The 12,699-nt window shown below is 42.2% G+C and overlaps 1 protein-coding gene across 1 annotated transcript in view; it reads left to right on the top strand.

Moving 5' to 3' along the window:
* POU2F1 (POU class 2 homeobox 1) overlaps nucleotides 1–12,699 on the top strand; it is a 42,501-nt gene that overhangs the window by 15,604 nt on the left and 14,198 nt on the right. Inside the window, exons 6-8 of the mRNA XM_026038564.1 lie at nucleotides 3,013–3,139; nucleotides 10,006–10,100; nucleotides 12,365–12,538. Coding sequence (XP_025894349.1) covers nucleotides 3,013–3,139; nucleotides 10,006–10,100; nucleotides 12,365–12,538 — 396 coding nt within the window. The remainder of the gene's footprint in view (nucleotides 1–3,012; nucleotides 3,140–10,005; nucleotides 10,101–12,364; nucleotides 12,539–12,699) is intronic.

The raw sequence follows: 12,699 nt of genomic DNA, 5'->3' as shown, positions 1-12,699 counted from the left end.
ATCTTCACATCCAGTTCATTATGAGCATCTCTGTGATAGAGGTCTGCTCAGTCTGTGATGATTGTGTTCAATATAAGTGAATAAACGAGTTGGAAGTCCCTGTCACATTGATGGATTCAAGAAATAAGACTAGTTTTTACTATCATTTTTGTCCACTATAACTTTTTCACATGAAGTCAGAAAAAAATAATCTACTGGCTGCATGGCAGAGCTCAGAGGGTGGTGATAAATGGGGCCGAGTCCAGTTGGAGGCCTGTGGCCAGTGGTGTCCCCCTGGGGTCAGTACTGGACCCGGTGCTGTTCAGTTTGTTCATCGATGACCTGGACGAGGGCACGGAATGCACCCTGAGCAAGTTTGCGGATGACACCAAGCTGGGTGGAGTGRCCGACACTCCGGAGGGCTGTGCTGCCATCCAGAGGGACCTGGACAGGCTGGAGAGTTGGGCAGAGAGGAACCTCATGAGGTTCAACAAGGACAAGTGCAGGGTCCTGCACCTGGGGAGGAATAACCCCTGGCAACAGGACAGATTAGGGGTCGACCTGCTGGAGCGCAGCTCCACGGAGAGGGACCTGGGAGTCCTGGTTGACACCAAGTTAACCATGAGTGAGCAGTGTGCCCTCGTGGCCAAGAAGGCCAATGGGATCCTGGCCTGCATCAGGAGGATGTTGCCAGCAGGTCAAGGGAGGGGATCCTGCCCCTCTGCTCAGCTCTGGTGAGGCCGCACCTGGAGTACTGTGTGCAGTTCTGGGCACCCCAGTATAGGAGGGACGTGGAGCTTCTAGAGAGGGTGCAGCAGAGGGCAACCAAGATAAGGGATAATGGGTACAAATTGAAGCACAGGCAGCTCCATCTCCATGTGATCAAGAACTTCTTTCCTGTGCGGGTGACAGAGCCCTGGCACAGGCTGCCCAGGGAGGCTGTGGCGTTTCATTCTCTGGAGATCTTCCAAACCCACCTGGATGCCGCCCTGTGCCCCATGCTCCAGGTGTTGCTGGYGGAGCAGGGGGGTTGGACCAGATGATCTCTAGAGGCCCCTTCTAACCTCAACCATTCAGTGTATTCTGTGAAAAAAGCATGAAACTCACAGAAATAACTGGAGCAAGAATATCTCTTGTTTTYGGAGGAAAATTGGCCCAGATTTTGAAGGAATGGCTGCCGTGCTTCTGCATGGTGATAATATCAATTTTTAAAATGCTCTCTTGTACTAGGGAGGATTTTGGAGCTGTTTTCCATTGTTTCATAAAAATGAGAGTGTCCATTTCTAACAGGGCGTTACTTGGTCAGTGCCATCTGGTGTCTGTCTACCGTGTTATTACACTGTGTGCTTTTGAAGTGACATGGCCAAGTTGACTAAGTGATTGATGGCCAATGTCTTTGTAATGCAGGTTAAGTATTCATTTTCTTATAATGTTTCTTTATGGTTTCATAAATCGATGAATTCATATATCTCTTTCCTTGTCCTCCCCCTGGCACCTGCTGCTCCTCCCAGAAAAATATTGTTGATTCAACTGTTAGCCCGTACTTTTAACCGTTTTAAAGTAATGTAAGAGTAGCCAGGCTTGTTTAGAGAATGGCCGTACTGCTCAAATAAAGCACTTTCCGTGTCAGTCTGCCTTGACTGCTCATCACCATCTCCGTTGCTGCAGTTAATGGCCTCTCACACGTGCTGGTGGAGCAGCTTGTGGGAGYGCTCGGTACCCCGCACCGGTCAAAGCGAGCAGGGGGCAGTTCAGTGGCCCGAAGTAGCAAGTGTTTGTTCAGCTGCCTCCCCTGGACTGCAGCACGCCAGGGAGCGGCCTGCGAGGGCAGCTGCGTTGAGGCAGCAGCTCGAGGCCTGGCGCCGGAGCGGCCTGGCGCCGGAGCGGCCTGGCGCTGCCGGCGGCGCCTCCCGACACGCCCGAACCCCAGCGAGAGCGTCTCTCTCCAAACAGTCCTCCGTGGCTCCGGCGGGGATTGCAGCTTTGTGGCGTTGGCGGCTGGTTTCCTTCTGTTTGATAGGAGGTTGTAGCTGTGGGAAGTGCTTTGAGTGCTGCCCACCTGCCTAYGGGCTGGTGTTTCGCAGTGCTGTCTTCTCCGAAAGATGCTGCGGGTGCATAGGTGTGAACGCAGTTTTCACAGGTTACCACTGCTGTACACTGAGCTTCAGTTTTCACATTTTGTTTCCTCTTGTTATTGCCCTSTTGGGATAAGAGAGGAAAAAAGAAAGGCAAGGTTTGGGGGAGCTTTCCAAATCAGCTCTTTGTGTTTTCATTCTCCAACGAAGCAGCAAGTCAAAGCGTGTTTCATGGTGATTCAGTTTCTCAAAGATTAGCATTTGTGTAGAGACCAATCATTTTATTACAGAAAATTACTAGTTCTGAATGCTTTAAATAGGTAAAAGTWGGGCACCACAATAGCTCAGTGTTAGGTGTTTTTTTTTCTTTTAACCTTTATTAGAGCCACCCTTATTATGATTATTGCAATTTATTTCAAAAGTATTCCAATATATTTCTTTACCTTTTGAGATAACTGCTTCCAAAATTTGACCTGAATAGCCAGAGTGCAAAAATCTAGGAATACACTTGATTTATGAGCCATGAATTCTTGTAGCACAGTTTCCTCCTCAGATCATAATTTATAAAGAGAAATGCAAGTACTGATAAGTCTAAAGCATTTGACAATTTTGGGATAGAGCTGTTGGGGAGGTTGAGGGTTTGGGGGTCTTTTTGTTGTTTTCTGCGGAGAGGAGGTGTGTGTTAGTAGTTAAAGGACTTTTTATTTTTAGAAGAAATACTTTGCTGGGATATTTATGAAGGAATGCATGTTCAGTGAATGTACAGTGAAATTCGTATTACTGGCATATGTTCACTAGCAGGAGTGCTCTATTTGAGATCCACTTCTGCCTCTCAATGCTAGAATGCACTGGTTGATCAAAAATCTAGTTGTGCTAGGAATGAACCGTGGCTGAGTTAAATGTCTAACACATACACTTTCCTTTTTTTTTTTCTTCCTATTTTTTCTCCCTGTTTAAGGATTTGCAGCACTTGCAGCAGCTTCAGCAGCAGAATCTCAACCTGCAACAGTTTGTGTTGGTGCATCCAACAACCAACTTGCAGCCAGCACAGTTCATCATCTCACAAACACCGCAGGGGCAGCAGGGTAAGTGTACTTTGCCAGAGGAAAAAGTCAGGCGTAGCTGTATAAAGGAAATGATGGAGTTGAGCTGTTTTTTATACCATCTCTAACTGTTGATCTTGCACAGGATAAGCAGCAGTATTGCAGTTAGGGAACTCTTAACAGGTGAGGCTGGCTCCTTCTGACTGTTAGACCTCGGCGTTTTCAGTGTGTGTATAGCTCGATCCTCAAGGAGGATGAGTCCAGAGACTGCAGCAGTCAGATTTCTGAACAGGGTCTCTGGATGTAAGCCTGCCAGAAAGAGAGCCTGGAGAGGACAGCTCTCCAGAGCTCGCCAGCAGAGGCCCATGGTGGGGAGGCTTGGAGGGAGTATAGGCCTTCTGGTTTAGGTCTGTGCTAAAAGGGCTGTAAAATTATAGCACTGGAAGAAAGATTACAAAACCGGAGCCCCTGTGAGAGAWGAGAAAAGTCTTTAGGTCTAGAGAGGGTGAATGTTGTCCTACACTGAAGTTGTAAGTGCATCTTGGAAGAAGGGTTAGATTTTGTACACTACCACTTGGAAAGATTGTTTTTGCAGTGTACTGAGTATGGCTTGCAAGTTAAAGGCAAATCAAGGTAGTATTAGAGTATAATGCTAGATCAGTTAAAATTATGTACAGGAGCTTTGCTTTAAGAATTAATGGATTCAGGTTGCCATATATCTCACTACTGGTTGCACCGCATTTTTTGATACCCTTCCCAACTGCGTTTGGCTCTGGCCTCTTAGGCTGATAACACACCAGTGGCATGATCAGCTCTTCTCTGTTGTTAAGATTGGTAGCCTAAAAGTGGTTGCTGAAGAGACACATCCTGTTATGCCTGAGGAAACCCCCAAAAAAATGGTTGCCCTATAAAGCAGCTCTTGGCACCTCATTTTCTTTTCTAACTTCTAACTTTGCCTTACGCCGTTCCCTCTCATACGCTACTGTGAGAATGGAASTGACTTTCCAGTGGCCTGTAACACTCTCACTATCTTGATGCTTTCTTATTTGAGTGAAGGATTTATCAAAATTAMCTATCTTTAATAGTACTTGTTTTAGGAGAGATTTTATACTATCACTGGYAGAAAATGACAGGCAGAGTATTCTATGAAACTTTTAAGTATTGTGCGTGTCTTGAAGTGAAGCAGAATTTATGAGTTTTACTTTTTTTCTTTTTTTTTTCTTTCCCACCAATATTTTTAAGGAAACAGCAAGCATAAAATCATTCTTTTAAAAAGTTCTCACCACTTGGGATTCATGTCTGCCTACTGTATTCAGAGAACTTTTGCTGGTTTTCTCAAACATCTCTAAAGTTGATTCACAGAGGAAGGAAACTAGCTAAAGCTGATTTTATTCACCCCTCAAAATGAGTTGTTTGCTATATAAAAAGGAATAAAATTGGAAGGGAAAGGTTTATTTTAAAATCTTCCCAAGTAGAATAGCTATCAGAAAATGTTTTCATAGTACCTTTTTCAGGAGCCTGCTCTGAAAATGATTTCTTGACTGCAGTTTAATCTTGTCCACATATTGCTGTCATCAGTGACACAGTGTGTGTGGAAATACCATGTTTTACTGGCAGTGTGCAGCCTGGACAATTAAATASCTCAAAAATGCAGAGAGATTTATATTCTGTATTCTGACAATCAGCCATTAGTGTGTGACATCCTTCCAAACTGAAATGCTTGAATGGATCTAATTTTCTTCATGAGCACTCAATGATAAAGCAACATGTATGTCATAATACTCCTTATCTCACTTTCTAGTGTGGCTTTCTGCAGTATTTCATGTTATTATTAGAAGATCTTGAACAGTATGTTATCAATTATGAGAGAGAGAGCTTGAGAGAGAGTGTGTTTTTCCTTTGTCATTGCTCTTCGGCTGAATTTTCTGCATTGTTCTTGTCCTGTTGCTCCTCTAGTGAACTTCATAAAAGAAAAAATGTTCTGAAGAAACTGACAGTGAGACATTCACCTGCTGGGTGCCTCATCAGTACTGTGTACAGCTTTATAGATGTGCCCAAGTAGTAATTAAATTGAAATGTCAGATTTACATATATGCTTCTTATTCTTGAAGAAATCTATTGCTTTAGAGACAGTGCTACATGTTTTGTATATATCATATAGTCACATACATGAAGAACTTTTGTGTCAAAAAAAGTGTTGAGGGAAAGGAGAGCAAAGAATGATTTCTCTAAGATCACAGAGGACTTGCATGTGGGGAGGTAACGGGCACGGAGCATTGCAATCATTAGTAAACATGTTTAGATTCATGGAAGGGATTGAACCTCTTGGCCTAAATCCTTTTAAAATCCAACATTTGAAAAAAGTTATTGAATCAAAGTATTGATGTTTATTATTAAAGGTCTTGTTTGTGACTTCCTTTWCTCATGTAAAAATACCTGTGATCATGATAAGAGGCTCAGTTGAGTCCTGTTCTCTTCTTGGAACATTTCTAGTTGTATTACAGACTTTGAAGACTTGCATCATTTAAAAAACAACAAACAATCTTCAAAAACAAATAAATTGAGATGTTGTCAGTACTTAGTCTTCACTCAGTGTGAGAATGAAGGAAGGTGCTTGAAGTTACCTCCATTTCTTCTCAGATGCTTTAAATTTATAATGGGCAACCATGTGGCAGCATGCAGCAGGTTAGTATCTCAGTGGAACACATCTGTGGGAATGCATCAGATTTGTGCTTTTATTTCCTTTGGCTCCCAATCTAATTTCAACTCTCAATCCTAATTTTGAACTTATCTGTATGGGAGAAAATAAGGTACTCTGAAGCGCTCAGTGGTTTCTTAGCATCAACAGCAAATCAAAAAGGCCAAGCAAATGATGACACTGCATGTAGTAGGTAATACACTCTGTATAGTATGTAGGATACTCTATACTCTGAGTGTAGTACTCTTCCTGCTTCCTCCTCCTTATTTTCCAGTTAATCAATTCACAACACTGTAATGGTTCTGCCTTGGAAGCTACCGTCCGGGATATCACTGTGAGAAGATGAACAGCTTTGGCAGAGAAAGCAGTCAAGTTCTTTTTAGATGAAAAATGTCACTCTTTGGGGAGATCAGTTAGGGATGAATTATGTATTGTGCTTCTGGGCCAACTTTTAAAAAGTTACGCTGAAAAAAACCTACAGTTGAATGTTTGTTTTATCCTTTAATTTTAGGCAGTAACAACTGAATCCCCGGATCATTCACTGGGGACTCTTGGCTGGTAGGAAGAGTTTTTGCCTTGGGCCATTAATTCATACTAGGTTTAGATATCGCAGGAAAACTGCTGGGCTGTGGTAGATTCAGTTACGTTAACTATTAAAAATAATATTTAGTACCTCTAAAACATTACATTTTTCTTGCAAAAATCCTTATCTGCCTCAGCAGTGGAAGAACCATTCTTCTGGAGCTTTGTCAATGTGCTCTGTTTGCTGTTATTACTATTGAAGCAGTGATACCTCTGGGCTGCCAGTACCCAAAGCAGCAGGTCAGAAGTACTCCCTTTATAAAGTTAAATATGCAAGTACTGTATTAGTTTTATAGAATGAAAGATTCCTGTAGGGTGGAAGATATTTCTAGAGGCTATACTAGTCTTCCTCAGAGCAAGTTCAATAACAGCCATGTGCTGTGTGTTAAGGTACCCGCTCCAATTTTTATTCTCCTGGTAACAAATTTGTTATATCTATTTGGAGTTTTCTAATCTAATCATTGCACACACTCAAGAAGATTTCACTCTCTTATCAGGTAGTTGAAAGCAGCCCTAAGATCTCTGCTTACCCTTCCCTCTTAAGGCTGAACAAACCCAGCTCTGTTACCCTTTCGTTTCATGGGTGGCCAGCCCACCACCCATCTCGGTGGCCTTTCACGGTACTTATTCAAGGATGTCTTGTGTTGTGAAACCAACRCTGGTCTCACAAGTGCAAAATGGCAGGGAGGGCTCATTTCTGCCACCGTGCTCTTGCCTGCACAGCCCAGGATGCGTTTGGCCTTCTTCCCTGTAAGGTCACGCTGCTGCCTGGTGTTCAGCTTGTCCTCTAGGACTCCCAGGACCTTCTCTGCAAAGCTGCTTTTTAGCTACCTGGTGACCAGCCTCTCTTCAGCTGTCCAGGGGCCTTTCCAGCCCAGGTGCCAGACTGTTTCCCCACGGCCTTTGTGTCTGGGCCCTGATCTCCAGCCTGTTGRCCACTGCCCCTCGTTTAGCATTAAGTGTAGACTTGCTGAGAGGACATTCTGTCCCATTGCCTGTAATGCAAATAAAGAAGCTAAACAGTATCAGCACCAAAACCAATCCCTGAAAAAACAGGGAAGTTTGAATCACTCCTAACAGTTGCCTGAAAGGTGTGGGTTTGGATTTTCATTGTGTTTAAAAGGCTCTGCTACCCACCCTATAATTTGATTCACTGAATCAGACTGAAATAGGAAGCTGTTGCCTGACCTCAGAAAAACAAAGATGAAGTTAATGCTAGTACAAGTCATCTCTGAGAAAGGCAAAGCGGCAGCTGCCCACCCAAGGAATTCACAGGATCTACATAAAGTATGTCTGAAAAGTATCCCACGAGACTCTTACAGGACACGTGCTTTGCCAGACAACTTWGTTGCTTTTTGCATTGCCTGATTATTATTTCCGTCATTCTCAGGTTGAACTTCACCTAACTTTTCTTTCTCCAGTTTCTGCCTGAGAGACCTTGTAACAGCATTTTTGAGGTACGATAAAATGATTAAAAAAACGAGTATATGAAGCATGTTCAGAATATTTTATGTCGTCCTTCCATACTAATTACTTCAGAATATACAAGAAAGAACCAAATGAGGAAGAGTGTAGTCATCTCATGCACTTCAGCGGAAATGTTATTGCCAGAAAATCATCCTCTGGGATTCCTTTGAGGACAAGAAGTCACAAAAAGACAGCCCTAATTACTCTGGTTATAGTCGTAAGTTGAGGCAGTTGCTTGTGATCAATGCTGTTACAGGAGGATTAGAGGTCACTGCAGGCTACCTGTTTCATTACTGGTCAGCCACTCTGTAGCACCATGACATTTAGACCTTTCTATTTCAGGCTGTCAGAATTCACTGCTACTAACTAAAAGTCAAAAGCCCTTCACTTAGAGGTGACTATTCATTAATTAGTAGATAAATTAGGGCACCTGAAGTCATCTTTCTAGTGAACGAACATCTGCCCTGCACCATGCAACTGGTAGTATGGAGCTTTCTCAGAAGCTCCTTAAGCTGATCCCTTCTCTCGCTGTGGCTTTCAGAAACACAGCTGAACTGTGTTGATTATGTAGTACAAAGCAAATTTACATTGCTGTTGTCTGTGCTAAACTATTATTTTGCATAAGCAGCTGGTTTTATTCTGCAAGTCTTAAGTATTTTGTTAGCAGTACATTTTATTCAAAAATACTTATTCAACACTTTGTATTTAAWAAAGGAAAAAACCCGTAACAGAAATATTAGTGAAGCCTATTCTTYTGTGGTTGTGTATCTCGTGTCAAGGATATGACTTTGTCCTTCCTATCGCACGGTAATTCCAGTTTTCCTGTCACCTTAATCTCATTAAACATTCAGTTTCTCTTTTCATAGTCAAGTCCCAAACTCTCGTGTCTCCTGACTGTGTTGTGGCAGGGAGGTAGCTCTGGGCTAGAGCAGCCAGCACTCACTGATCTCCTTGTTGATGGGCTAGAGCAGTCTCCCTTACGCAGATGTCTACCTGTGTTCTGTCTGCTGGGTGGATAGAGTTTTCTCCAAAGGCTGTAGGAGCTTACGGTCTTGAAGATTCCTTTTAAATGTAATTTTCATTAGTCAGTGTCTTAAATTATTATCACAGAAGTGGATAGGCGTAGTCAGAATTGACATAAAGAATAACAGTAACACGGTGTACAGTCAAATTGAGGAGGTGATAGCTGTAGGTTTACCTTTGTCAAGATTCTTATCCCRTAAAAGTGCATTTTTATTATTAGAAATGCAAAAATACTGTTTAAAGAAATAAATATGCATGCATGTTTCCTAATGTCTTGAGCAATTTAGTAAGTGTATGAGTGGTTGACTGTTAGAAAAAATATTTTTAGAATGGCAGCATATTGTRTGTATGCATTGAGTCTGACTGACGGACGCGATGGGCTCCTTATTTAATGTTTTTAATTCAGAATCGGCACTGGTTGCACTAGCCCCAGTTGTTCTCTAATGATGTCGTTCTTTTCCCATAGTGGGTTTTTCRGGTATTCATTGCAATGCTTATCTTATTTGTGTACTTTAAACAATGTTTAGCACTTACACAAAATTTAAGATCTAATTACACTTCCACTTCTGGCTCCTTCCTTACTTGAGCCAGAAAGAGGCTATCTAGGCTTCTTTTATCTTCTGGTTTGCTGGAGAAAGTTGCCCTCGATAGGAGGACGAGTGTGCAGTAAAGAGTTGTAAAGCAGCTGGCACCAGGTGACGGGAGAGGAACAAGAGTGAAAAAGGAGCCAAATCTGGGGCTTTGGTTGGTGTTCAGTTGTTGCAGACTTGGTCACTTTTGTGTGGCTCCCAAATTCTCGGTCAGCTGTCAGTTACCGAAAGAAGCATACCCAAAGTGTGTGAGCAGAAAAGAGCAACACRTGATTCTTGTGCACAAAATGGGGATAACCCCGGATCACTGCAACCTCTGCAGAGTAGTGCAGGCTTTTGCCTCTCCCCCTTCTGCCATGCTTTAGGAAAGTGTGGAAAAATTTTGGACTGAAAAGCTCAAAGCCTGGCAATGTCTATGCAGGGATAAAATAAAAGCTTGCCTCTCAAATGTCTTGTAATTCTGTTATTTGGCAAGAGCCTTCTTTCACCTCATTTTGTGTTCTAGTGTTTTTAAATGACCAACTGAAAGGCCTCTCTTCTCTTTCCAGGTCTCCTGCAAGCGCAGAATCTCTTAACGCAACTACCTCAGCAAAGCCAAGCCAACCTCCTGCAGTCTCAGCCAAGCATCACCCTTGCCTCGCAGGTCGGCCTCATTCCCACAGCTTATTTGCTGCTTTGGGGGGATTTGAGTTATTAAAAGTGAAGGGACCTTCTGTGTGAGTCACAGAAATAGATTAAACATCCATATTAGTGAGTTTGTCTTTTTAGTTTCAGTGTAGAACTGAAATAACTGGAACTTTTCAATTAAGTTTCCGTTCTCAAGTGCCTGTTTCATGCACTTAACTTCCTAAACTTTATTTTTAGCTGGAAATTTTCATGTGATATCCTGAGGTAATAGGACTAGAGGAGCATTCACTTTCTTGTAAAGTTTTCTTACACGGTCTATAAACTTGTGATTATCAGAGAAGCAAAAAGTTGAAAAGAGAATTGTTGAATAGATATTTTGCTGTTTGACAGGGAGGGTTAGACTGCAGTGGGAATCAGTCTGTATTTTAGCCTGCTCGTTTTGGTGTTTTGCTAAGTCATTGCCAGTGTTATCAGTTACCGTCTTTGAGAGTGAGGAGATTATTAGAAATGCATTAAAATATTCTGTTAGAGACACATTAAAATATTAACGCTCTATTATTAAGCTTTCAGACTGTAAGAAAAGCAATTTTAAGGTTGTACATGCCTGTAAAATTCATTTTCCTTTGCTCTATGTTTTACTGTATGGTTTAGCTACATGACTGCATACTGTTTCTCAAATGCCATGTTGTATTTTCCTGCCAATTTGGTTACAATATAAGAAATTTTTAATCTGTAATAAGAAGCTTTAGTCTGTCAGCCTTAGAAAACTGCATTTTCTGTTTTACTGCATATAGTATTTTTCATGTGCCGTGTAGAAAATGGAATTTGTCACATCTCTGTAGTTCATATCTCAGCAGCAGAGCTCCTTACTAAAGGTTATGTTGAATGTAAAATGTATCAAAATAACCAAAAGAAAATAAATTATGTAAAAGGAGTGAAGTCCGTAAAGACATATTGCAGTAATTGTCCACTACTTCTAATGTAAATTTTAAAATATTAAAAGCCCTTATAGTGTGACAGATATATTTGCAATCCTAGAAAGATCATATATGATYGCATTATTTCTCAAATAATGGAGTTAAAGATCCTGACCTCCCTTTACCATCTGCTGTGCACTGCAAAATACTGCTGTGCTAAGCCAGGAGAAAACCAACTTAAGGAGCTACATAAAAACTGAGCTACATATAAGGCATTTGTTTTGGAGCAGCTATTTGTGTACCATTGCAAGCTACTGTGGGGTTGTGTGGACTTGAGGCTGTTCTTTTTTATTTTCTTATTTGTGCTGAAGGAGTGTATAGTTTCAGAATTGAGCATGGCACACAAAACTGGAAAGTCACCTTTGCTTAAGCCTCTCAGCTGAACTAAATAGAATTTAGCCAGAGAGAAAGATTTGTCTCTGCATCTCAATTCATGGATTGTGCCTAATTCAGAACATGCTTCCAATGTTCCCATTGTGCATAAAGCCTGGATTGGTTAATGCCGGTTCTTAATGTGTTTTGTTCACCTATGGATATTTTTTGTGGTGTTCAGATTTTCTCAGAATCTTATTGTTGCTGCAGCGCAATGTTCGGGGAGCTTTGCACTGGCTTCCTTGAAAATCAGGGGTTTGTGATGGGGGGAAGACCTGTAGGGAATCCCTTGGTGCCGGTTGCTTTTGCTTTGTTTTGCATACCATGATCTGGTCACCCTTTCTGCTGCGAGKACCAGCAGAGCTGCAGCGTGATCTGTATTTCTCTCCGCAAGGGCTGAGTCAGTCGCAAGAGGCAGCATTAGGGGAAAGCTGCCATGCTCCTGCCTCTGTGTGTGCCCACTGCGCCAAGATTAAATAGAGAGCTTGAGGTTTGGGGGCTGATGACAATCTGCCACCTCACGCAAGCAGTAAATTCCATTTTGAAATGATTAAAAGGGAGTGAAGGCCAAACTGTCTATATAAATGATAGAATTTATGCCAAGTATGAATGCCCAGCCGTTCTTTGAGCTGCTTCTCCATCAAGTGCAAGTCATTGGCAACCTGCTGCACAGAGCATCTCTTACTTTTCTCTTAATTGGTTCTGACAGAGTCTTTAAAAGGCTGTCATACTAATACAGTCCTCTGCATTGTGATAGCTCATTCTTGAGAGGAATGTAAATAAATCAGAGAAATGTTTAGATTGCTGCAAGTGTTGAATTCATTGATCTTTCTCACAGAAGCCTTACGTACCAGTTCTAAGTTTTATTTCTGCTGATWATTATTCTTTTTAAGTGTAATTTTCATCTTCTCCTTGGTCTTTATCTCAATAGCCAGCAACCCCAACACGCACAATAGCGGCGACCCCCATTCAGCCACTTCCACAGAGCCAGTCAACACCAAAGCGAATCGACACTCCCAGCTTGGAGGAGCCCAGTGACCTTGAGGAGCTTGAGCAGTTTGCCAAGACTTTCAAACAAAGACGGATCAAACTTGGATTCACTCAGGTGAGACCGAGTACCCGAGTGGCTGCCAGTGTGGAATTGGAGGCTGCATCTTTCAAGTCTGGAGGGAGACTCCAATTCTGTCTTTTCCTGGGAGTACCTTCTTAACTGGGGTTATGCTCTGGCCTTTGTGTGGGGGATTTCTGAGACATGACAGAAAAGGC

Source organism: Nothoprocta perdicaria, unplaced genomic scaffold (assembly GCF_003342845.1).
Source record: "Nothoprocta perdicaria isolate Ctin4 unplaced genomic scaffold, notPer1 scaffold_212, whole genome shotgun sequence".
NCBI classification, from domain to species: domain Eukaryota; kingdom Metazoa; phylum Chordata; class Aves; order Tinamiformes; family Tinamidae; genus Nothoprocta; species Nothoprocta perdicaria.
The sequence above is the reverse complement of the archived record's forward strand: the minus strand, read 5'-3'. Positions and strand labels throughout refer to the sequence as shown.